The 27,611-nt window shown below is 42.2% G+C and overlaps 1 protein-coding gene across 7 annotated transcripts in view; it reads right to left on the bottom strand.

Moving 5' to 3' along the window:
- raly (RALY heterogeneous nuclear ribonucleoprotein) overlaps positions 1-27,611 on the bottom strand; it is a 172,073-nt gene that overhangs the window by 67,904 nt on the left and 76,558 nt on the right. For all 7 annotated transcript variants that reach the window (XM_021568426.2, XM_021568427.2, XM_036949859.1 and 4 more), the window contains one exon: positions 10,408-10,686. In XM_021568426.2, the coding sequence (XP_021424101.1) occupies positions 10,408-10,663 (256 nt within the window). In that variant the 5' untranslated portion in view covers positions 10,664-10,686. The remainder of the gene's footprint in view (positions 1-10,407; positions 10,687-27,611) is intronic.

Genomic DNA, 27,611 nt, shown 5'->3' with positions numbered 1-27,611 from the left:
CAAAGGTAAGCAATTTATTTTATTGTTATTTCTGACTTTCGTGACGCTAATGCTTGTTTGGAAAATGCTAGTAATACTTGTGTGTGCGGGGAGCTGTCCTCAGAAAATCGCATGGTTTGCTTTCGCAGTAAAGCCTTTTTGAAATCTGACACAAAGCGGCTGGATTATGATGTAAGATACATGTATTTACAATAATGTTTACTATAACAAATGGTGTATTTAGAATGTTAGCACTTTCACCGGATGTTGCCCTGGTGGGACGCTATCGTCTCACCTACCCTATAGAGGTTTTTAAGCAAGGATGTGGTCAAGTAAGTAGATGGAACTAACAACTTTGACATTATTTTGAATTGATCTGATTTTATATGGTTGCATAGAAAATGTTGTTCTCCCCTTTCCATTTCAGTTTTGTTTATTTTGCTTCTCTACTCTTTTTACTCCTTGCCATTTGGTGGGTGAATATAAGTATTGTTAGCTATGGCTAGGCACTACAGAGGGTAGTGCGTATGGCCCAGTACATCACTGGGGCTAAGCTGCCTGCCATCCAGGACCTCTACACCAGGCGGTGTCAGAGGAAGGCCCTAAAAATTGTCAAAGACCCCAGCGACCCCAGTCATAGACTGTTCTCTCTACTATCGCATGGCATGCGGTACCGGAGTGCCGAGTCTAGGACAAAAATGCTTCTCAACAGTTTTTACCCCCAAGCCATAAGACTCCTGAACAGGTAATCAAATGTCTATCTGGACTATTTGCATTGTGTACACCCCAACCCCAAACCCAACCCCACTTTTCACGCTGCTGCTACTCTCTGTTTATCATATATGCATAGTCACTGTAACTATACATTCATGTACATACTACAATTGGCCCGACCAACCAGTGCTACCGCACATTGGCTAACCGGTCTATCTGCATTGTGTCCCACCACCCACCAACCCCTCTTTTTACGCTACTGCTACTCTCTTCATCATATATGCATCGCCACTTTAACCATACCCACATGTACATACTACCTCAATCAGCTGGACTCACCAGTGTCTGTATGTAGCCTCGCTACTTTTATAGCCTCGCTTCTATATATAGCCTTCCTTTTTTACTGTTGTTTTATTTCTTTACCGAACTATTGTTCACCTAATACCTTTTTTTGCACTATTGGTTCTAACCAATAGGGTGCACGCTTTCACGCATTTATATATTTTTTTACTAAGGTGTGCTGTATATTTTCAAGTAGACAGCTAAATTGAGAAGGGGAGGGGGTTGGGACTAGGGTGACCACTTGTAAGTGTCTCGTGGACTGTGTAAGAGAGGGCTTTTCTCTTTAAGTAGAAAAACAGAGAGGGGTGGGGTGGTTGTTACTGTTTTGTGTTTTGTATTGTGTCGTCAGGTTCATGGCGCGTGCAAGTGTTTTTGGCACGACAAAGGTTGAGGTTGTAATATATGACAACATCGAAAATGATTGATTTTCAATCATTCTAATACCTAATATGCAATGTTTGATAAATGTCATAAAACATATACAAAGTTGATTTCATGGAATATCAACTGTTCACAGAATCGTATTAAGTGGAAGGAATGTTTTTGTTATCTCAAATCCCAACAGGCTGACATAGCTTTTATCCAAGAAACACATTCGATTGATTCAGAGGCTGCTAAATTGAAAATGTATTGTGTTGGGCAGGTATTTCATAGCTCATTTTCAAGTTACAATTTTGTGTTACAATTTTGGTACATAAAAAGTTTAATTTTGTCATGTTAAAGCAACATAAGGATGAGGAAGGACGAATGATTTGTGTTGAGGCTCTGGTAAATGGTAATACGGTTAATATGTGTAATATTTATGCACCAAACAGGGAGGATCCTTGGTTTTTCCATAAGGTTAATATGGTCATGGGATAAAGAATTGGTGGCAATACAATGGGAGACTTTAACCAGGTTCAACATGGTATCCTTGATAAAACTATGTATTCTAAACCTGTACCAGGGGACAGAGCAGTGATACAACTATTAATGAGGGATTTGGGTCTGGTAGATATATGAAGACTTGCCAATCCCAGAGAGAAGGAATATACATTTTATTCTCATAACCATGAATCAAATTCCAGGATTGATTACTTCCTAATTTAAAAGAGTATGACTAAAGATGTCATAGATAGTAAAATAGGGGTTATTGCTTTGACTGACCACGCAACAGTGGAATTATGTATAGCAGTTGAGGCTGATATGGCTAAGAAAATAATTAGATGGAGGATGAATACGTTCTTATTCCAAGATGAAACATTTCATCTTTCTATCAATGAAGACCTCAAGTTTTGTTTTAAAACGAACATTGGTGCCACTGACAAATTGAGTACAGTATGGGAGGCCTCTAAAGCTTATGTTTGGGGCAAAATAATAGCACACACCAGTAGAAAGAAAAGGGAAGATAGAGAAAGAGTTGAAAAACCAGAGTCTCAAATTAAAGAGCTGGAAAAATAGTTATCCAAGAAAAATACTGTTGAGTCACTGTTGAAACAAGTCTGTGATTTGAAGTTTCAATTACATGAAATATTTAACAAAAAGGCTGACGACAAACTTTGATGAAAGTAGTGACAAAACAGGTAAAATATTGGCTAGACATTTGAACCAAAACGATGCCAGTTTTGTAATACCAGCTATCAAAAATGGAAGTGGGGAGGTAATGACTGGTACAAAAGACATTAACAATTTGCTTTGTGACTTTTATTTGACTCTTTATAAGTCTGAAAGTAGCTTAGACCCAACTAAAATGAATGCCTTTTTTTCAAAGATGGCTAAGGACAACAAAGTCAATGTATTGGAGTGGCCATCACACAGCCCTGACCTCAGTCCTATAGAAAATTTGTGGGCAGAACTGAAAAGCGTGTACAAGCAAGGAGGCCTACAAACCTGACTCAGTTACATCAATTCTGTCAGGAGGAATGGGCCAAATTCACCCAATTTATTGCGGGAAGCTTGTGGAAGGCTACCCAAAACGTTTGGCCAGAGTTAAACAATTTAAAGGCAACACTACCAAATACTAATTGAGTGTATGTACACTTTTGAACCACTGGGAATGTGACAAAATATATAAAACCTGAAATAAATAATTCTCTCTACTATTATTCTGACATATTACATTCTTAAAATGAAGTGGTGATCCTAACTGACCTACTAGGACAGGGAATTTTTTACTGGAACTGAGTTTAAATGTATTTGGCTCAGGTGTATGTAAACTTCCGACTTCAACTGAATAACCTTGAGAAGTTTGGCTTTGGCACTGGATTTATTAAGTGGTTTAAGGTATTATACTCCAATCCAAGAGCAGCAGTTCTCAGAAATTGTATGATCTCTTTCTTTTTTAATCTGTCGAGGGTAACCCATCAGGGTAGTCCTCTCTCACCTCTCCTTTTTACTCTATTTTTTGAGCCCTTGGCAGCATTAATCAGAGCTGATTCAGGAATCAAATGAGTGATTGGAGGTGCCAGAGAACATAAACGTTTTTTACATGCTGACGACATATTTTTACTCATTAGGGAACCGGCCACATCAATCTCTTTGGCTTTGAACACAATTGACATGTTCTCACAGATATCTGCTTATAAGATTAATTGGCAGAAGTCAGAAACTTTGCCTGTATCCAAATTCTGTCCTCCTGTTGCAATTACTTCATTACAGTTCAAATGGATACCATCAGGGATGAAATACCTGGGTGTAAAATTGAGCAACGAACTACTGAATATCATGCAAAGTAATATGATGTCACGACTACAAAAAACCAAGAATAATCTTGATAAATGGAGGTTGCTTAATCTTACTTTATGGGCTAAAATAAATACTGTTACAATTGTTGTGTCCCCAACGTTTTATTATGTGTCCATGATGCTCCCTGTGATCATTTCTCCCTTACTATTTAAGCATTACAATCAAATGATTAAGGATTATCTTTGGGATGGGAAAAATCCCAGAATAAATGTGAACAGGTTATATATTCCAAGGGATGAAGGAGGACTAGCATTACCCAATGTAGAACTGTACAACATATAATTTGAAGTAGCCAAATTGTCCAGACACTGGGACAATTATGATTACCATTTGAGATGGACTCAGACAGACATCTCATTAACAGTCCCGTTTAAGCCTATTGAGGCCTTATCACTCCAAAAAATTCAGAGACAGCTAACTGAGGATAACCAAATCCTACAACATTCCTGAGAGGTATGGGTTAAGATTCAAAATATGTTTGGAATTTCACAGTTTAAACAAAAAGATTCCTCCATATGGCACAACCCATCGGTTTGCATAGGAAAACATTCATTTATCTGGGAGGTATGGCTTAGACAAGGCCTGCATGCACTAGGGGATCTATATGAGAAAGGAGTGCTTATGTCTTATCAGGACCTGAAGGGAACATTTAATTTGCCAGATAAGGGAGATTTCTGGAAATACTTTACAACTAAGGAGCTGCATCTCTTATGAGTATTAACCTCCAGAGAGATTAAGACTTGTTACAACAATATTTCATGTTGTTAGGAATATCACACTCCGTTTCAGTGTTTTATAAAAGAGTCTCATATGCACAATATAGAAACTGTGAGAATTGAAGGTTGATTTGGCAGAGGGATCTGAATTGTGACATTGAGGAGGATGTATGGAAACATTTTGTTTCCAATGTAGGGTGGTGTACCAGGGATACAAGGGGGACATTTACACATTATAAGATTGTTCATAGATACTACTGTACCCCAGTTAGATTACTTAAAATGGGTTTATTGCAAAACAATTTATGCTGGAAATGCAAGGGTGAAGTAAGTACCTTTCTTCATGCTATATGGGAATGTCCCATGTTGCTCCCTTTTTGGAAGAAGGTTCTTAAAAAGCTTGAAGAATGGGTGGGACAGCCTATCCCAGAGTCCCCACAGGTGTGCTTATTAGGGGATATCTATTTTACCACCAGGTATTAGCAAAGAAGAGTTTGGTCTTGCCTGTGTGGGTTTTCGTACTGCGGCTAGACTCATACTACGTAACTGGAAGAGCGCAGATAGTCCGAAATCAACAGATTGGCTGAAACTCATGGTGGAGACGGCATCTTATGAATCAAAGATAGCAAAATTACAGGAGAGGAAAGGGAAATTTAGCAAGATATGGGAACACTTATGGAATTATATAAGGGACATGCGGGTGAGAAGCTAGGGCATAAGTTAGAACAAATATATATGTAATGGGTGTTTTTTTGGCATTTAAAAAAATATAGTCATTTATTTTTATTTGCTGTTTAATTTTTCAACCACTGATATATGGTTAAAAGGTGCTGTCTTGTTTACTGACTTGTTGAGTGTTATGTTTTTGTTGTTATTAGTGTCATGTTGATAAATTAATAAAAAACTTTATTGACAAAAAAATAAATGAGGTGGTTACCATTGTCCTCAGACATCTCACGCTCACAGTCCAGAAGGTGGGGGGCAGATATTAATTGAGCCGACTCACTCTCATACACAGATTCTTCATTAGAATTACAAAATATCATTACTCTATACTCAATGGCTATCAGTATCTGTCAACAATTAAGGTGCAAGGCAGTTAACCCACTGTTTTCCGGGTGCCAGTGGCGTGAATGTTGATTAAGGCAGCCTCCCACACCTCTCTGATTCAGAGGGGTTGGGTTGAATGCATTCCATTGTACAACTGACTAGGTATCCCCCATTCCATTTCCTTTCCCTGTATGTGATGTGATAATCTGTGAGGTGATAACCTGTGTGATTTGTCAAAAATGGTAAGTCATGTGGTCCGGTTCTTATATACACTGTAACAAGCACATCGAAGATGTGTAATATCTGTCAAACATAGCCGCTGTTAGCTTAGCTGACACGTATCTCTTTTCTAAACAATATTACATTTCTCTGATGTGCCCACCAGAGAAGTGGTGCATTGTAAACAAGTCTAACTTATGTTTTGTTTTCTGTCAACACATCCTGTAATTTAAACTGGTTTATGGAATGAGTTTGGCTGTGAATGTGTTCCGTGTAATGCTTGGATGATGAAGTTCATCATTTATCTTTTACAATAAAAGGTGAAATTGAGGAATAAAGTTGTGAAGTCGTTTATTTTCCATCAGTACAAAACATTGTTTAGTCGATGCTTTTCAGACAACAATAATATTTAGACTCGTTTGTTGCATCATATGTAGACACCCTGTTGCTTCTGTTCAAATCCCATATTTGCGATGGTATGCACGGACCACTCAACAATGATAAAAAAATGTTTGATTGAACGCGACAGAAGGCTAGATGATGATCTTGGGTCAGTTTAGCATTTTCTCTACTAATGATTAAGATTAGTATTGGGGAGGGGAAGCTGATTCTAGATCTGTCTAGTCATAAAAGGGCAACATAAATGCCTGACAACCTTGATGTTTGTGCAGGCCTACCATCTCCACCAGAGGGAGGTGTTTAGCCATGCTAAGCCTCTCTCTGCCTCTCCCTCCACCGGAATGTAGCTAAAGCTAGCATCAGTGGCCTGATCCCTAGCTGTCACTCTCTCTGGCTCCTGTGGACACAATCCTGATTGTGCTCTCTGGGCACACCACACCCACCGTGTGGGGATTAAGGATGAGGCTGTGAGGTGTACGCTGGGGCCTCACTCCACACTGAAAGCCTGTTAACTTGACTGTGACGTGAACGAGCTGTGTTTGAGTGTGAGTGTGTGTTTGCGAGAGAGAGAGTAGGTGTGAGCCTACAGTCTATATGTTGCAGATTGTGTGTAGTGTGTTTTTCAGTAGTGTGTGTGTGTATATGAGAAGGTGCATGTTTGTGTGTGCATCAGGTTGTGTGTATCTTTGAAAGTCTTTGTTTATGTGTCTGTGCATGTGTGTTTGTGTCTCTGTTGGCATGTCCGAGTATTTCTGTCTGCCGGGACCAGGGTCTTTGAAAGCAGAGTTGGCACGAGTCAGTGAGCACTTTAAGCCCTCTCTGATTCCCCCTGTGATCCTACCCAGCTAGCACATTTGGTTCCTTGGAAGTTGTGAGAACGTACATTTTTGTTTTTTATGGGACGTTTTGTTAACGTTCTGAGAAATAATGTGTTTGTAAATAACATTCTCTGAACTTACTAACGTTTTCTTGTGTTTTTTTATGGAAAGTTTTCTTAAAGTTCTCAGAACAATTTGAGAACATGACTTTAAATAGAACCATGAGGAAACCTGTAGGAAACGTTATGCTGAAGTACTGAAATTCCAATAGAATGTTTTTTTTTACAACATTTCCAATGTCAAACTAGTTGGAGAACGTTCCCAGAACATTACCAACATTTATATTAAATGTAACCATGTTTGAACTTTTAGGAAATGTTTGGTTAAAGTAAAGTTTTTTGTCATTAAATGAGCTGAGCACTATCCTGCACCATTCCCAGAAAGTGGGAAGGTTGTATTCAAAATAACCATAGGACAACAACGCTCTCACCAAGTTCTAAGAAACATATGGTTCTCAGAACGTTATGTGCTAGCTGGGTATGGGCACCTGCAGAGTCAACACCTGGCCCCGGCCTGCCCCTCATCTATCTGCATGAAGGGCAGCAAAGGCCCTGTTGCCGGGGTACATTACCGGTGGTTACAGTGGCCCATGCCACAGCTGATTAACCTAGATCTAATTTTGGAGGACAAAGTTGAAATGAAAACCGAGGTTTCCAGCTGCTAGTTAATAAGCGGTATCCTGAGCGTTATGTGATACAGAGGTGATATGTGTAAAGCTGTGTAGCCTGCATAAGTGGACTAGTCAAGCAATATACTGCAGTGGCTAGCAACAGTATGTCTGCTTCCCAAATGGCACCCTATTCCCTATATAGGATTATGCCAATTGGACTCTGATCAAAAGTAGTGCATCATGAGAGATGATGTGTAGCTAAGAAGAGTGATATGTAATTTGATATCTATTTGATAACAATCTCTTTAGGCCCAATTCAGAGTCAAGTGCACACATCTCTTTTCTGTAAATCACTCATTGAGAGGAAAAAAATGTATATAAATAAATGTATAAAAATTCACGACAAATCAAAAATGTGACTTTTCTGGTCTTTTCCGCTACTCAAATTTAGTTCCCTGAAACTGTCCTGCTGGTGCTCTGTGTAATGGGGGGGGATGAAGCTTTACCAGATAACCAGTAGCAGGGTGTTAAATGATTCCCAGTGCAGTGTAGTCTGTGCTGGTATTCCTCTGTGGCTCACCACACAGTCAGGAGGTTAATCTCCATGTTCCATTGAGATCAATACTCTGATAACAAGCACCACTCTTCAAAGGCCTGATAAGGACTACAGGGAGCGCTGTAAGAGTGGTTTATATACCCACTGCTCTTAGCTCCGGCCCAGAAGCTCTCTCTGCTCTCTCATTCCCAGAGGTAGTTGATGCAAGACCAAAATAAACATGGCCGACCTGTAGCCAAGGCTGCTGGATTGTACATGGGGTACATACTAAAATGGAAATTTAACCATATTTTAACCTTTAGGAAATTTTATTTTAAAGTAATGTAATTACAAGCTCTCTATTAAGAGTTACCATGTGCTGAGAACAGTGTTTAATTTGAGCTGGATCCTGCTGGAACAGGATCTGGGACCTGTCCGTTTTGGACTGTTTCATTCTGGAACATATTTGGCCGGACCTAATTATTGTAACTTTTTGCAAAGTAAAAATTATAATAAAAGCAATTAAAGTTCATTTGAGTTGCCTTTTCGTTAATTCTTCTGCCACCAAGAAAAAAACATTTTCAATTGTCAAAAACAAAAGTACATTTTCAGCCTGGGCCTGATATTCTAAGAGTTGATTTGGGTTGGGCCGGCCCGGGCTTATTGTTTGCGCAACATTGCAACCTATGTTTGAGACCAACGCGTGACCATGGCTGTGTGAGAAGCGAGTCTGTATCACTCACAGAATTAGAATGAGATTCACTTTCTATGATCTCTCTCCCTCTCTCTCTGATTGACATGAGTCCGCAACTCTCATCGCTCAAGCGTTGCACTTCATTATTTATTTCCTTATAGAAATCCTAGCCGCCCGAATGCTTACGGTGGAGCTTCAGTACCCCTGATTTATGGAAATAAATTTGCCAAAGTTAGACCTACTGTTCAAAAAGAAATTAAATAATACAGAATAGCCTACTACACCATGACAAAGCCTATAATTTAACCACAGAAGATCAATAGCTTCTTTAAAAAATAGCCTAGCTGTGGAGTGTAGCCCAATAACAAGGCATAGACTACAGTCGGGAACACAGGTCAAATCTGTCAGTGAACAAACAGCATGCAAACAAAACAGGCCTTTCGCAATATTTCAAATACAATCGTGGAAAAACACAGGTTGGAAGGCAAATGGCTCCTTCTGAAAAGAGAAGACCCCAATTTGTCTGCTGTAGGCTACTGAAATATTTCATCAACTTCCAAATATTGTTTTACAAAGTAAAACAAGAAAGAGAGAGGCTTTTAGAACGAGTGCATGGGCCATCACCAGCAAGTGAGCTACACATCATTGGGTGAGTCAGTGAAACTGGAAAGTATTTTTATGACAATAATTTCCTCCTCATATTGTAGCCTACATGTCTCCACACACCTAGGTTATTGATGGATTCAAGACAAGGTTCATTATTAGATTCTCAGTTAGTCAGTGTCAAAGTAGCCTGTCATTTTGATCATTTGTGCGGTATTAAGGTGCTTTCAAGATAACTGGGAACTCAGAAAAAACGAGGTCGATTCATGACTTCAGTTAACTTCAGGTCGGAAAGCTGGAGCTCTGGAAAGAGGCCCGAGTTCCCAACTTGGAATTCCGAGTTGACTGACAGTTCAAAACACATTTTTCCAGGTGGAGCTATTTTTTTCTGAGTTCCCAGCTGTCTTGAATGCACTGAAGTTGGAGATTTCCCAGTTCCGAATTCCCAGTTGTTTCGAACGCGGCATAAAAAATATTATGCCAAATTTTTTATTATGTAGAATTGCATGAAATGCAAGGCCAACATTTTCCCAGATCCTAGGCCACAAAAAAATATTCTCCATGTATGCAACTTCTGTAAGTGCCTCTACTCTACGCTACTACGCAAATGAGATGATATGCATGCAATGCTTCTTTATAAAGGTGATTTTTGTTTTCATGCATTCTGGTACCTCAGAGCTCCCCAGGTCACCCCCCTTTCGAGCTCACTTTTTGTTCCGGCACCTCCTGATTTACAAATGAAGCACTGGCTGAGAATGTTCCTTACCAAGCAACTATCATGCACCATTCCCAGAAAGTTGTGGGAAGGTTGTATGCAAACATAACCATAGGTCAACCACGCTCTCACCAAACTCTAAGAAACATATGGTTCTTAGAACATTATGTGCTAGCTGGGTAGTATTCACTATTCAGACGAATGAGAGAAGAACCCAAACAGGACTCACCCAAAGTCTGTCCCGCCAGCATTCGTCCATTTTCCCCAATAACAGCCCCACTGGCATGCCTCTCGCTGGCGTACTGGACAAAGGCGTAGCCCTTGTGCACAGAGCAGCCCAGCATGCGGCCATATTTCGAGAAGATGGTCTCCACATCCATCTTCTTCACCACCGCTGTGTTGAGGTTACCGATGAACACGCGTGAGTTGATGGACTTGGGGTCGTTCTTGTTCGTGACGTTGCTGGTCTGAACCTTCAGAGACATCTTGGTTAGGAACCTCAAAATATCTGCGATGAGGGGGGAAAAGGATGATAAACAAAAATTGTAAGTTCCTTTTCTTTGGATGATAAGTTGCTCTTCAACTTTTTTTGTTTTGTTTTGGAAGTCAATGAATTATACTGTAAGTCCCCTGGTGGATGTTTTGCTGTGGTAGATATTCTACTTGCTGCGAGGACAAAACTGCGTTGGTTTACTGAGGTGCTATGAGTTAATAGAGAAATACTAGACAAGATATGCAGAATTCCTTTCAACAATCGATAATGATGGACAAAAGAAAACCAAATAACATCAAGGTTGCCATCACTTAACAGACTTCTGTCACTTCCCATTGCAACTAAATGCATGCTCTTCAAACGATCGCTGCCCGCCCGCCCTGCATCAGTACTCTGGATGGTTCTGGTTTAGAATATGTGGACAACTACAAATACCTAGGTGTCTGGTTAGACTGTAAACTTTCCTTCCAGGCTCACATTAAGCATCGCCAATCCAAAATGAAATCTATAATTGGCTTCCTGTTTCGTAACAAAGCATCCTTCACTCATGCTGCCAAACATACCCTCGTAAAACTGACTATCCTGCCAATCCTTTACTTCGGCGATGTCATTTACAAAATAGCCTCCAACACTACTCAGCAAACTGGATGCAGTCTACCACAGTGCCATCCGTTTCGTCACCAAAGCCCCATATACTACCCACCACTGCGATGTATGCTTTCGTTGGCTGGCCCTCGCTTCATATTCGTCACCAAACCCACTGCCTCCAGGTCATCTATAAGTCTTTGCTAGGGAAAGCCCCACCTTATCTCAGCTCACTGGTCACCATAGCAGCACCCAGCCATAGCACGCTCTCCAACAGGTATGTTTCACTGGTCACCCTCAAAGCCAATTCCTCCTTTGGCCGCCTTTCCTTCCAATTTTCTGCTGCCAATGACTGGTACGAATTGCAAAAATTACTTAAGCCGGAGACCCATATCTCCCTCACTAACTTTAATAAGCTCCAGCTGTCAGAGCGTCTCACAGATCACTGCACCTGTACACAGCATCTGTAAATAGCCCATCCAACTAGCTCATCCCCATAATGTTTTTTTTTTTTGCTTCTTTGCACCCCAGTATCTTCTACACATCTATCACTCCAGTGTTTAATTGCTGAATTGTAATTATTTTGCCACTATGGCCTATTTATTGCCGTACCTCCCTTATCTTACCTCATTTGCACACACTGTATACAGACTTTTTTTCTCTATTGTGTTATTGACTGTATGTCTGTTTATTCCATGTGTAACTCTGTGTTGTTGTTTGTGTCGCACTGCTTTGCTTTATCTTGGCCAGGTCGCAGTTGTAAATGAGAACATGTTCTCAACTTGCCTACCTGGTTAAATAAAGGTGAAATAAAACATGTACAAAAATTTATTGGGCACACACTGTTTGAATCAATGTTGTTTCCACGTCATTTCAATGAAATTATGTTGAACCAACGTGTGTAATAAACATTAAATTGACATCTATGCACAGTGGGTTTGCAGACACAGTTATTTGAAAACTAAGTTCCAAGAGTCACCCAGTACTGTCAGTTTTACTGTTACTTTAGGTAAGGTGCAAATTATGGGGGAGCCAGGGGGGACTTAGATCCCTGAATGAGACATTAACTCCCCTAAATACAACAAAGTCTAACTTTTGGGGGGGTGGGGGTCTCTAAATAATGCTAATTCAATCATTCTCCTATTTGTTTTAGATGTAGTGGTAAATATGTTTTACCGTGGAAAATATGAAAATAAAAGCTTCCAAATGAAACTAACACCCCCACCTCTCCATCATGGTTTAAACCATTTATTTCTATGTGGTGGCTCTGTCCACTAAGTAGTGCTGAATTTCGGCTTCAACTGAGCTACTTTAAGCATAGATTTTCCTTTGTACTTCCTTATTTTCGCCATTTGTTTTCCATGCTGCCTTGATTCCAATACATTAGACGTATCTGTTCATTTATCATCGTTTGCTTTTGTCAGTCAGCTGTTTGTTGGTGCACGCGAATAGGCTACTGGTGTTTTCCGTGCCTTCCGTGGCCAGAAGTAGTAGACCGTTTATTTAGCTTTATTATTTTGTATCAATATTTGTTTTCTTTCCTGGATCAGGTGATGATGGTCAACAATATCACAAGACAACTAGCCTACAGCTAGACACCAATGTGCATCCAATCCATCCAACAAGTAGGCTATATTTTAATGACAGTACGGTGCATTCAGGAAAGTATTCAGACCCCTTTCCTTTTTCCAAATGTTGGTACGTTATAGCCTTAATTTAAAATTGATTTAAGTAAGTCTCATTCTACACACAATACTCCATAATGACAAAATGAAAGCAGGTTATTAGAAATACCTTATTTACATAAGTATTCAGACTCTTTGCTATGAGACTCAAAATTGAGCTCAGGTGCATCCTGTTTCCATTGATTATCCTTGATGTTTCTACAACTTGATTGGAGTCCGCCTGTGGTAAATTCATTTGATTGGACATGATTTCTAAAAGGCACACACCTGTCTATATAAGGTCCCACAGTTGAGAGTGCATGTCAGAGAAAAACCAAGTCATGAGGTTGAAGGAATTATCCATAGAGCTCCGAGACAGGATTGTGTCGAGGCACAGATCTGGGAAAGGGTACCAAAACATGTCTAGAGCACTGAAGGTCCCCAAGGACACAGTGGCATCCATCATTCTTAAATTTAAGAAGTTTGGAACCACTACGACTCTTCCTAGAGCTGGCCGCCCGGCCAAACTGAGCCATCGGAGGAGAAGATCCTTGGTCAGGGAGGTGACCAAGGACCCGATGGTCACTCTGACAGAGCTCCAGAGTTCCTCTGTGGAGATGGGAGAACCTTCCAGAAGGACAACCATCTCTGCAGCACTCCACCAATCAGACCTTTATGGTAGGTTTACCTTCCAACAGGACAACGGCCATAAGCACACAGCCAATACAAGGAGTGGCTTTCGGACAAGTCTCTGAATGTTCTTGAGTGGGCCAGCCAGATTGAACATCTCTGGAGAGAACTGAAAATAGCTGTGCAGCGACGATCCCCATCCAACCTAACAGAGCTTGAAAGGATTTGCGGAGAACAATGGGAGAAACTCCCCAAATACAAGTGTGCCAACTTGTAGCGACATACACTAGAAGACTCAAGGCTGTAATCGCTGCCAACGGTGCTTCAACAAAGTACTGAGTAAAGGGTCTGAATACTTATGTAAATGTGATATTTCAGGTTAGGGTTTTTTATACATTTACAAACATTTCTACAAACCTGTTTTTTCTTTGTCATTATGGGGTATTGTGTGTCAATTTATAAGGGACGAAAAACAATGTAATCAATTTTAGAATAAGGCTGTAAGGTAACAAAATGTGGAAAAAGTCAAGTGGTCCGAATGCACTGTAGATGACTATTTCAGCTAGAAGAGGTTAACGCTCAGTTAGAAGTATTTCATTTTGGCTTACATAGGCTTACATTATTTTGGATTTCTGTGCCCATAAAAACTGTTTTCACTGTGAAAAGTAATGACTTTTACGTAGGCGTAGTTACAGTGTCACGACTTCTACCGAAGTCGAATCCTCTCCTTGTTCGGGCGGTGCTCGGAGGTCGACGTCACCGGTCTTCTAGCCATCATTGATCCATTTTTCATTTTCCATTGGTTTTGTCTTGTCTTCCTACACACCTGGTTTCATATCACTGGCTACCGGTAGGCCTTTTTGAAGTTCATGGTAATACACATTGTAGCCTAGTCTAATAAGTTTACCATCTTGTCACACCGTGATCTGGTTCACCTGTCCTTGTGATTGTCTCCACCCTCTCCAGGTGTCGCTTATTTTCCCCGGTGTATTTATCCCTGTGTTTCATGTCTCTCTGTGCCAGTTCGTCTTGTTTGCCAAGTCAACCAGCGGTTTTCTTTGCTCCTATTTTTCCCGGTCTCTGTTTCTAGTCCTCCTGGTTTCCACCGTTGCCTGTCCTGACTCTGAACCCGCCTGCCTGACCACTCCTGTTCTGACTACCAGCCTGCCTATCCCCTTGTACTGTTCTGGACTCGGATCTGGTTTCTGATCCATGCCTGGCCTGACCTCGAGACTTCCTATCACCTGGTACTGTTTGGACTCTGACCTGGTTTCTGAACTCTTGCCTGTCCCCGACCTGCCTTTGCCTACTCCCTTTGTTATAATAAATATCGGAGCTCAACCATCTACTCCTGTGCCTGCATTTGGGTCTCATCTTGTGCCCTTATACATGTGACCATCCTATTTTAACTAGGACAGTTTCAGCCACATTTCAGGTTTTCTGACTTTTCAGGCTGCAATTTTTTAAAACATTTGCCAGGAAGATGCATCAATTAATGTAGGCCTAATCAATGGCAATCGCTGAATGTCAGTGGGCACATTTTTTGGTGTTTCGTAAACAGAAGTCTATTTCCATTAATCAAATGGCGCGAGTATACATGCCGTTTGGATGTTGGAATTATTTTGTGGATGAACATGCACAGGAAGCCTACTTTTTGAAGTGATTTGTTTGACAATCAGATGAAAAAATAATGAAATGTTGTGTGACACATTAAAAGGTAATTCATTTTTACCGTTTAAATACCGTCTTTACTAATAGGCCCATATTATTTTTTATATAGAGATAATGTTGTGGTGTAATTCGCACTCTGACTATAGGCGTTGCATTTTGAGAGATTCAGAATTCTGCAGTATGTAAATTGAGTGTGTAAAAGAACAAAAAAGGACTTTAAAGACAAGAGTTGAAAGGACCAAAGTTGATTCTATTGAACAGAACAGTGTGAAGCTGCTCCCCGGCCTCCTGTGTGTCTGTGTGGAGAGCTCTGGGAGGCAATGTCTGTTACGTTACGGCCTTATTCTAAAATTGATTAAATATTTTTTTTACTCGTCAATCTACACACAATAACACATAATGACAAAGCAAAAATATTTTTTTTTTATTGTTTCTAATTTATAAAACAAAATAGCCAAATATTACATTTCTTCAGACCCTTTACTTTTTAAATATTTTGTTATTTAACCTTTGTTTAACTAGGCAAGTCAGTTAAGAACTAATTCTTATTTTACAATGATGGCCGATCCCGGCCAAACCCTCCCGTTACCCGGACGACGCTGGGCCAATTGTGCGCCACCTATGGCCGTCATTTAATCAATTTACTCAATACTTTGTTGTAGCACCTTTTGCAGCAATTACAGCGTCAAGTCTTCTTGGGTATGACGCTACTAGCTTGGCACACCTGTATTTGGGGAGTTTCTTCCATTCTTCCATTCTTCTCAAGCTCTGTCAGATTGGATGGGGAGCGTTGCTGCACAGCTATTTTCCGGTCTCCCCAGAGATGTTTGATTGGGTTCAAGTCTGGACTCTGGCTCTGCCACTCAAGGACATTCAGAGACTTGTTCCAAAGCCACTCCTGCGCTGTCTTGGCTGTATGCTTATGGTCGTTGTCCTGTTGGAAGGTAAACCTTTGCCCCAGTCTGAGGTCCTGAGCTCTCGGAAGCTTTGCTGTACGTTTTTGCCTCAATCCTGACTTCTCTCAGTCCCTGCCACTGAAAGAAAAACACAGCATGATGCTGCCACCACCATGCTTCACTGTAGGAATGGTGTGAGGTTTCCTCCAGACATGATGCTTGGCATTCAGGGCAAAGAGTTAAATCTTTATAAATCTTTTATAAGACCTGAGAATCTTGTTTCTCATGGTCTGAGACTCTTTAGGTGCAATTTGGCAAACTCCAAGCGGGCTGTCATGTGCCTTTTACTAAGGAGTGGCTTCCGTCTGGCCACTCTACCATAAAGGCCAGACTGGTGGAGTGCAGCAGAGATGGTTGTCCTTCTGGAAGGTTCTCCTATCTCCACAGAGGAACTCTAGAGTTCTGTCAGAGTGACCATCGGGTTCTTGGTCACCTCCCTGACCAATGCCCTTCTCCCCCGATTGCTCAGTTTGGCCGGGCGGCCAGCTCTAAAAAGGGTCTTGGTGGTTCCAAATGCTTTCAATTTAAGAATGATGGAAGCCACTGTTTCTTGGGGACCTTCAATGCTGCAGAAATGTTTTGGTACCCTTCCCCAGATCTGTGCGTTGACACAATCCTGTCTCGGAGCTCTACGGATGATTCCTTCGACCTCATGGCTTGGTTTTTGCTCTGACATGCACTGTCAACTTTGGGACTTTATATACTGTAGACAGGTTTGTGCCTTTCGAAATCATGTCCAGTCAGTTGAATTTACCACAGGTGGACTCCAATCACTTTGTAGAAACATGTCAAGGATGATCAATAGAAACAGGATGCACCTGAGGTCTATTTCGAGGATCATAGCAAAGGGTCTGAATACTTATGTAAATAAGCTTTTTTTTATATATACATTTAAAAAATTTATAAAAACCTGTTTTTGCTTTGTTATTATGGGGTATTGTGTGCAGATTGCAGAGGATTTGTATTTTTTTGTATTTTACAAAAGAACTGTATATGAATAATATTTGCTCTTAGAATGGAGGTGGCACCGGATAGACCGGACCGTGAAGGCGCACTGGAGCTCTCGAGCACCGATCCTGCCCAACCCTACCTGGCTGAATGCTCCCCGTAGCCAGGCCAGTGCGGCGATGTAGAATAGCCCGCACTGGGCTGTGCTGGCGAACCGGGGACACCATGCGTAGGGCTGGTGCCATGTACTTCGGCCCGAGGAGACGCAGTGGAGACCAGATGTGCTGAGCCGGCTTCATGGCACTTGGCTCGAAGCCCACTCTGGCCCGGCCGATACGAAGCGCTGCTATGTACCGCACCGGGCTATGCCTGCGCAACGGGGCCACCGTGCCTGCCCTGTCCCCCTCTCTCTACGGTAAGCACGGGAGTTGGCTCAGGTCTCCTACATGACTTAGCCACACTCCCCGTGTGCCCTCCCCCAAGAAATTTTTGGGGCTGCCTCTCGGGCTTCCTTGCCAGCCGTGTTCCCTCAAAGCGCTGGCTCCCTTTACCTGCTGCCTCCGCTCTCCTGGCTGCCTCCACCTGTTCCCATGGAAGGCGATCCCTTCCAACCAGGAACTCCTCCCATGTGTAGCAACCCTTGCCGTCCAGAATGTCCTCCCATGTCCATTCCTCCTTATAGCGCTGCTCCTGCTGCTGCTGCCCGTTACCACGCTGCTTGGTCCTTTGGTGGTGGGCAATTCTGTATGCGCCGTTGTTGGTGGAAGAAGGTGAGGACCATGGTGCAGCGTGGTATGTGTCCATATTTATTAGAATGAATACGGAAATAACAAAAATAACAAAGAGAAACGACCGAAAACAGTTCTGGCTGGTGCAGACACACAACAGAAAACAGAAAATAATCACCCACGAAACACAAGAGAAAACAGGCTCCCTAAATATGGTTCTCAATCAGGGACAACGATTGACAGCTGCCTCTGATTGAGAACCATACCAGGCCAAACACAGAAATAGCAAATTATAGAAAAACTAACATAGACAACCCACCCAACTCACGCCCTGACCATACTAAAACAAAGACATAACAAAAGAACTAAGGTCAGAAAGTGATATAGAAGCAATGTGGGAACAAGATCTGAGGCTCATATTCCTTTCAAGGTCGTACCCAGTGATGTATATATACCCTGCATTGCGGATGCTATGTATTTGCCAATGAGAGGCTTTGAAGCCACCAATTGGCCATATTGGCACTCCCCGGAAGGAACAGACCTCCACAAAAATGAATGGAATTCTACAGTATTTCAATTAAAATTGAATTTAATTTAAATACATAAAAATATACTTTAAGGAAATGTTTTAATATATTTTTTCATGATTTATTTGATTTTTAAAAGTATGCATTATTTTATCTGCAATAGAATAAACATGGCAAAAACAAATGTAGACATTAATACATGCATTTGTTTTACAACGGTGGGGGAGTACCAATATGGAGGCACGTTGGCTTCAAAACAGCCCCCCTCCCCTGTATGTCACCTAGTGTATATAGAAATCATTGTTCATACCCTTAGATGACACTAAAGCAGGTCAGTGCAAAGCCCCATATATCCCAAAGTGTCTTGGCACCTGAGAAAAACAAATATAAGTCACCCCAGAAGGTACATGTCCTTCCCGAGATAACAGCGAAGGGCTTAATAAATGTGTAATAGCACAATTTTTTTTCTCTCTTCCACAATAGAGCTAAGGTGGTGGGGCTGGTAGATCCTAATTCCCTGTCAGAATGTGATGTCTTGCTTATTACCGTCTTCTCCGCTATCATTTGCACAATAATTAGCAAGCTCTAGCAGAGCGGCACAGGCATGAAGGTCACAGTCCATCATATTCTGTTGTGAAACCGCCAGCAGAACAACAGAGGTGGGGGTGTATTGATTGTTTTCTTCCTTTGAGTTATTGGGTCTCTCTTCTGCCAATAGGAAGTGCTGACACCCATTGCCACCGTCGTCAGGCAAGCAGGAAATATATTGCTAATACCTGCAGCCATTTACACTATGGCCCAGCCCAGCACCGCTGTACTTTTAATATGTTTTCATGTGTCTATCGAACAGCGACAGTCTATATGTTGACTGTGTAAAAGGTCATACCAAGGGAGGTAAACAACATTACACACTGTTGAGCAATACAACATGAATCTTTTGACTGTCCTCCAAGGACAGTTGTAGCACTGAATATTTTATTTTGTCTAGAAAACAAATCAGCAATGTTTGCAATGTCGCTGACATGGGGATTAATCTAGTATTGTTTGCTGTTCTTTTCAAAACACACACGTAAATTCCAGTAGGTCTAAAAATGATTTTTTTTATTCCCGTTTCATCTTTCTACACATTCTGTTCAAATTATTTCTGCTATTATCCACATATAAACTGACAGGCATTCTATTCCAAATCCCAGCTTTTCCATCACACCAGCACTGGGCGAACCTTCTGCACAAGTTTGCACCGTGCTCCAAAAACATTAATTAGATGCACGTTTCCCAACCACCAATACATTTCTAATGTTGCCTGGGAAGAGGGACCTTTCCGCAGACACAGTGCCGTGGCCGGGGGCTGCAGCTGGGCAACTTGATAAACCATTAGCATAGCTGCGACCATGTTCAATGGATCACCAGACTGATGCATAATTGAGTTCCAGTACGAAGGGCCCTTCAGCTAGCCCAGGGGCCATGCTGCCTCACTGCATTTCCTCCCCCTAACACAGCCGAAAAACCGCTGCCACTGATTTCCTTCACTTTCCTCGCCTGCCCTCCCTCGCTGGCAGAATTAATTTCCATCACAATCTCTGATATTCGCAGCAAGTTTGTCCCTGCAGCCATTTTCCTGTTTCTCTCTCTTCTGCTTATCTGTGTTCATCCAGCTTTAATGGTGAGTGGCCTTTACTAGCACAGGCAGAAGCGGTGGTGTGTGTGGTGTGTGTCAGGCAGTAGGGGAGGTGTGTGTCAGGCAGTAGGGGTGGTAGTGTGGTGTGTCAGGCAGTAGGGGAGGTGTGTGTCAGGCAGTAGGGGTGGTGTGTGTTAGGCAGTAAGGGTGGTGTGTGTGGTGGTGTGAGGTGGGCAGTAGGAGTAGCGGCCACACACAGACCTGTGTGCTAGAGGAGGCCTGCTAGTGCAACATACAAAAACCCCAGTAACACACTCAACATCTGCAGGGGCATTGCAGGCATGCACTTTAGATAGGCCAGAGTCTCTACCTGTGGTTCAACCCACTCCACACAGGAATAGCCAGCAAGACGTGTTAGCGCAGGTCAATTGGTTGGTTGTGGTTGTGTTTCAGATAATTTTGTGCCCAATAGAAATGAATGGTAAATAATGTATTGTGTCATTTTGGAGTCACTTTTATTCTAAATAAGAATAGGTTTCTAAACACTTCTACATTAAAGTGGATGCTACCATGAATTTTGATGAGTGAGAAAGTTAGAGGCATAAATATCATATCCCCCCCAAAATGCTAACCTTGAGCTTCTAACTTTCTAACTCATCATTATTCCAAAGTGCTGGAGTACAGAGCCAAAACAACAACAAAATGTGTCACTGTCCTAAAAACTTTTGGAGCTCCCTGTAGGTGTGTTAAGAGGTCACCTTGTGAAATGGGTCAGTACTTATCAATTCAAGCAATCACCAACAAGGGTTTGTTACCCGGGATATGTTCTGGGTAGCCTCTGAGAATAATATCGACAAATACACAGATATGGTGACTAAGTTGTACAGGAGATGCTGTACCCACTGTGACTATTAAACCTACTCAAACCATAAACCGTGGATAGATGGCAGCATTTGCGCAAAACGTCAAACAGGGAAAATGTCAATACAAAGACAATGTGGAGTTGCAATTCAACGGCTCAGAAACGAGACGTCTCTGGCAGACAATCATAGACTACAAAGGGGAAACCAGCCACGTCGCGAACATTGACGTCTTGCTTCCGGACAAGCTAAACACCTTCTTTGCCCGCATTAAGGATCACACACTGCCCGCTACCAAGGACTGTGGGTTCTCCTTCTCCATGGCCGACCGTGAGTCAGACATTTAAGCGTGTTAACCCTCGCAAGGCTCCCGGTAATAGACCCACACAATTTTGCTTACCGCCCCAATAGATCCACAGACGGTGTAATTGCCATCGCAGTGCACACTGCCCTAACCCATCTGGACAAGAGGAATACCTATGTAAGAATGCTCTTCATTGACTGACTATAGCTCAGTATTCAACACCATTGTACCCTCCATGCTCATCATTAAGCTTGGGGCCCTGGGTCTGAACCCCACCCTGTGCAACTGGATCCTGGACATCCTGACGGGCTGGCCCCAGGTGGTGAAGATAGGAAACACCATCTCCTTTTCGCTGATCCTCAACACAGGGGCCACACAAGGGTGCGTGCTCAGCCTCCTCCTGTATTCCCTGTTCACCCATGACTGTAATGGCCACGCACGCCTCCAACTCAATCATCAAGTTTGTAGACGACACAACAGTAGTAGGCCTGATTACCAACAATGACGAGACAGTCTACAGGGAAGAGGTGAGGTCCCTGGGAGTGTGGTGCCAGGAAAATAACCTCTCACTGAACATCAACAAAAAATCATGGACTTCAGGAAACAGCAGAGTGAGCACCTCCCTATCCACATCGATGGAACCGCAGTGGAGAAGATGGAAAGCTTTAAGTTCCTCGGCGTACACATCACTGACAAACTGAAATGGTCCACCCACACAGACAGTGTGGTGAAGAAGACGCAACAGTGCCTCATCAACCCCAGGAGACTGAAGAAATTTGGCTTGGCCCCTAAAACCCTCACAAACTTTTACAGATGCACATTTAGAGCATCCTGTCGGGCTGTAACACCGCCTGGTACGGCAACTGCACAGCCAGCAAACGCAGGGCTCTCCAAAAGGGTTCTACCAGGACACCTACAGCACCCGATGTCACAGGAAGTCCAAAAAGATCATCAAGGACATCAAAAACCCGAGCCACGGCCTGTTCACCAAGCTATCATCCAGAAGGCGAAGTCAGTACAGGTGCATCAAAGCTGGGACCGAGAGACTGAAAAACAGCTTCTACCTCAAGACCGTCAGATTGTTAAATCACTAGCCGGCTTTCACCCGGTTATTCAACCCTGCACCTTAGAGGCTGCTACCCTATATACTTGGAATCACTGGCCACTTTAATAATGGAACACTAGTCACTTTAATAATATGTACATACTGCTTTACTAATTTCATATCTATATACTGTATTTATTCTACTGAAGTTAAGTCAATGCCACTCCGACATTGCTCAATCTAATATTTAGATATTTCTTAATTCCATTATTTTTCCTTTAGATGTGTGTGTTGTTGTGAATTGTTAGATACTACTGCACTGTTGGAGCTAGGAACACAAGCATTTTGATAACAATTTACTAAATGTGACCAATATAATTTGATTTGAAATTAGGGCCTCAGTGATATGTGATATCCTGTTTCACACCACTTTCAGGATAACAAGGGATGATAAATAAGCTTGTTTTTTTCTCCTTTGGGGGTTGGTGTAACCAGGCATTTTTTTGGCAGGCTATACAGTAGGTGGCTGAAGTTTCAATGCAATCGGCAAAAGTAGAACATTTCACCATAAGGGGATGAAGGAATGAAGGAAGAGATTATGTGGGGGAGATAGAGAGTGACGGGGAGGCACCAGGCATGGGTGCTGCCATTCGCTAGCGCGTAGCCACTGCAACAGCAAATTAGCCTCCAGGGAGCTTCTCTCCTCAAATTTAAATTGACAGCAGGTGACACTTGCAAACATTAAAATAGCCCTGGCGGAACCGTGGCCAGAGCTAGCCATCTCTTTATCAGCAAGGGAGGATAAATAAAAAATGTCATACGCCCTCCCGGCCTTTAAAATAATTCGACTCAGGTCCCCTGCCCAAAGAACATAGGAAAATTAACTGGCTAGCTGACCAGCTGTTCACAAAATCATTTGACTGTATTGAATGTCAATGCTACCTAATGTGCTATTCGTTCCTCTGCGTCTGATCTATCCACTTGGCTGGGATTTGCTGTTTGGTTGCAATATTTCTCAAAGGCTTCTTCCTTGGTCATTAGTACACTCTTAGAAAAAAAGGTGCTATCGAGAACCTAAAAGGGTTCTTCGGCTGTCCACATAGGATAACCCTTTGCAGAACCCTTTTTGGTTACACAAAGGGTTCTACATGGAACTCAAAAGGGTTCACCTATGGGCACTGACAAAGAACCCTTTTTCTAAGAGTGTATGGTTTACAGGCCCTTACAAGGCCTTCTCTGAGACCTTTTCTCTGGTGAGAATTAGCATTTCTGCTATGGATCTTCTCTGAGCCTGCTTACTCCACTCCAGTAGCGTGGGAACAATGAGAAGGGAATGAGGACGGTGGTGGTTATGACTGAGGGAATAGGGGAAGAGGGAGAAAGCCAGAGTGAATAGGAGTGGCTGATTCCACTCATTTCTCTTCTCCATTTTACCCACATGGGTTTGATGTTTATGAAGAAGGCTGGATTGTTGAATGGAGAGGCCTAATGAAGAAAGTATTGATTTCCTATAAAGGGGATTTAATCAAACCGGCGCTGACACATCCACAGGGACAGGGCCGGGCAATGGCACCAAATTACACTTCATATACCATCTATTTTTCAGCCGCGTGGATAAATGGAGCTGCCCTGCAGATAGATTAGAGCCTCTGTTGCTCGTTCATCACCAGGAAACAATAGGAGGAGAGCAAAATGATTGAGGCGGCTGGGAGTACTGGGTGATAATGAATGGGAAGGCGGCATCACAAGGCTGGGTGCTCGGCCCCTTGCACATCCACTGGTTGAGGGCTCTTAAATATCTCTCTCAGTGAATCAGAGGTCTTCTCTGTGATGTTTTCGCTTGATAGGTACAAGACAAAGACCCTAAGTAGTTAAGCGGAGGATGTTTTTCAGTATCTGCAGCTGAAAGTTAAGTATGAGGATGCATTAAACAGTTTGAAATTCACTTTGTCATTTCTTAAACACAGACTAAGGGTAATCCATACCCTGAATTGTATGCTCTTTTTAATTAGCCTTTTTAATTACCATTGAAATGGTACTAATGCTTTATGACAGAGTGTTCTAGATCAGGGGTTCCCAAATGTTTTCACTCGGGGCCCCCCTTCCAATATTGGCACACGCCAAGTCTATTTCTATGGGCACAAGCACTGTTCATGACACAAACTGTTCACACCCCTCTTGTTGGCATAGAGAATTTTGCAGGTTTCAATCTTATTTCCTGTAATTCGACACACTTTGTCATGTGGTGCAAATAAAATTATTTAGTTTTAAAGGTACTTTTCTTGCAATTCTATACATTTTGCCATGTCTAATGCGTATTCATGTGATATTTGAGTGACAAAAACAATTTCAACAATATACTGTATATGGTCTAAAAAAAACTAAATAAAAAAACAGCTGACATGAGCTAATTGATCTAGACATTTCTGACAAGTTATAAATAGCTCTCTAAGGTGTGACTAACATGACAAGAGATACTGATGATACACTACCCAATTTCGAAATTGCTCCCTGTGCATTCTACTATTACAACTTTCAAGAGTAAGTTTAAAACCATTTAAAGTCCTGCTGACACCTCGCGCACCACAGTTTGGGAGCCACTGTTCTAGATACAGTACTGGTTTTGGGATAAATCTGTGCCTACCTTAAGGTTCTGTTGGAATATTGGCTATGGTACAGCCATAGAAAAGACATTCAAATCAATCAAATTAAATTGTATTTGTCATATGTACCGAATACATCTGGTTTAGACTTTACCTTGAAATACTTGCTTATGAGACCTTTTTTTCACCTTTATTTAACCAGATAGGCTAGTTGAGAACAAGTTCTCATTTACAACTGCGACCTGGCCAAGATAAAGAATAGCAGTGTGAACAGACAACAACACAGAGTTACACATGGAGTAAACAATAAACAAGTCAATAACACAGTAGAAAAAAAGAGTCTATATACAGTACATTGTGTGCAAAAGGCATAAGGAGGTAGGCGAATAATTACAATTTAGCAGATTAACACTGGAGTGATAAATGATCAGATGATCATGTGCAAGTAGAGATACTGGTGTGCAAAAGAGCAGAAAGGTAAATAAATAAAAACAGTATGGGGATAAGATAGGTAAATTGGGTGGGCTATTTACAGATGGACTATGTACAGATGCAGCGATCGGTTAGCTGCTCGGTTAGCTACCAACAATGCAGAGTTAAAACATTTCCAATAAATAGTAACACAAGGAATAAAATACACAAGAATGGAGCTATATACAGGGAAACCAGTACCACAACAATCTGCAGCGGTACAAGGTATTTGAGGTAGATATGTACCTGAAGGCAGCGTAAAGTGACTAGGCGTCAGGATAGTTAATAATAAGAGTAAAATAAAGAACAGTGTAGCAGCAGCTAATTATGAGTGTAAAAGTGTGTAATGTGTATGTACTGTGTGTGTGTGTGTGTGTGTGTATGTGTGTGTGTGTGTGTGTGTATATATGTAGTGTATGTGGATGTCTGTGGGAGTGCCAATGTAGTGTGTGTGTATATACAGCATTGTCTAGGAAATATGAGTAGGGTCAAAAGCAAAACAAATCAAATCACATTTTATTGGTCACACACAAATTTAGCGGATGTTATTGCGGATGGAGCTCCAAAAGTGCAGTAGTATGTAACAATACACAAATCTAAAAGTAAATGAATGGAATTAAAACATATATAAATATTAGGATGAAAAATGTCGGAATGGCATTGACTAAAATACAGTAAAATACATTATATACAAATGAAATGAGTGAAGCAGTATGTAAACATTATTAAAGTGACCAGTGAATCCTTGTCTATGTACATAGGGCAGCCGCCTCTAAGGTGCAGGGTTGAGTAACCAGGTGGTAGCCGGGTGATGGCTATTTAACAGACTGATGGGCTTGAGATATAAGCTGTTTTCAGTCTCTCGGTCATAGCTTTGATGCACTTATACTGACTTCGCCTTCTGGATGATAGCGAGGTGAACAGGCTATGGCTCGGGTGGTTGATGTCCTTGATGATCTTTTTGGCCTTCCTGTGACATCGGGTGCTGTAGGTGTCCTGGAGTGCAGGCAGCATGCCCACAGTGATGCGTTGGGCAGACCGCACCACCCCCTGGAGAGCCCTACAGTTGCGGGCATTGCAGATGCCGTACCAGTCGGTGATATATCCCGATAGGATGCTTATAAATGTGCGTCTATAAAAGTCTGTGATGGTCTTAGGGGCCAAGACAAATTTCTTCAACTCCCGGAGGTTGAAGAGGTGGTGTTGCACCTTCTTCACCACACTTTCTGTGTGGTTGGACCATTTCTGATTGTCAGCGATGTATACTCCGAGGAACTTGTAGCTTTTCACCTTCTCCACTGCGGTTTTGCCGATGTGGATAGGGGCAATCTCCCACTACTGTCTCCTGAAGTCCACGATCAGCTCCTTCATTTTGTTGACGTTGAGGGAGAGGTTATTTTCCTGGCATCACTCCCAGGGACCTCACATCCTCCATGTAGGCTCTCGACATTGTTGGTAATCAGGCCTACTACTGTTGTGTCATCTGCAAACTTGATGATTGAGTGAGAGGCATGAGTGGCCACGCAGTCATGGGTGAACAAGGAGTACAAGAGTGAGCTGAGCATGCACCCTTGTGTGGCCCCTGTGTTGAGGATCAGCATAGTGGAGGTGTTGTTTCCTACCTTCAGTAACTGGGGATGGCCTGTCAGGAAGTCCAGGACCCAGTTGCATAGGGTGGGGTTCAGAACCAAGGCCCTAAGCTTGATGATGAGCTTGGAGGGTACTATGGTGTTGAAGACTGAGCTATAGTCAATGAACAGCATTCTTAGATAGGTATTCCTTTTGTTCCGATGGGAAACGGCAGTGTGCAGTGCGATTGCATCATCTGTGGATCTAGGGTGTCAGGTAAGGTGGAGGTGATATGATCCTTAACTAGCCTCTCAAAGCACTTCATGAAAACAGAAGTGAGAGCTACGCAGCGATAGTCATTTAGTTCAGTTACATTTGCATTCTTGGGTACAGGAACTATGGTGGACATCTTGAAGCAGGTGGGGACAGCAGACTGGGATAGGGAGAGATTGAATATGTCTGTAAACACTCCAGCCAGCTGGTCTTCGCATGCTTTGCGAGGGTTAACGCACTTAATTGTCTTACTCACGTTGGCCACGGAGAATGAGAGCCCACAGTCCTTGGGAGTGGGCCGTGTGGCACTGTGTTATCCTCAAAACGGATGAAGAAGGTGTTTAGCATGTCCGGGAGCAAGTCGTTGGTATTCACAACGTGGCTGGTTTTCCCTTTGTAATCCGTGATTTTCTGTAGACCCTGCCACATACAGTTGAAGTCGGAAGATTACATACACCTGAGGCAAATACATTTAACCTCCGTTTTTC

The sequence above is a fragment of the Oncorhynchus mykiss genome, chromosome 17, assembly GCF_013265735.2.
Source record: "Oncorhynchus mykiss isolate Arlee chromosome 17, USDA_OmykA_1.1, whole genome shotgun sequence".
Classification (NCBI taxonomy): Eukaryota; Metazoa; Chordata; class Actinopteri; order Salmoniformes; family Salmonidae; genus Oncorhynchus; species Oncorhynchus mykiss.
Note: the sequence above shows the minus strand (reverse complement) of the source record. Positions and strands in the feature narration are given on the sequence as shown.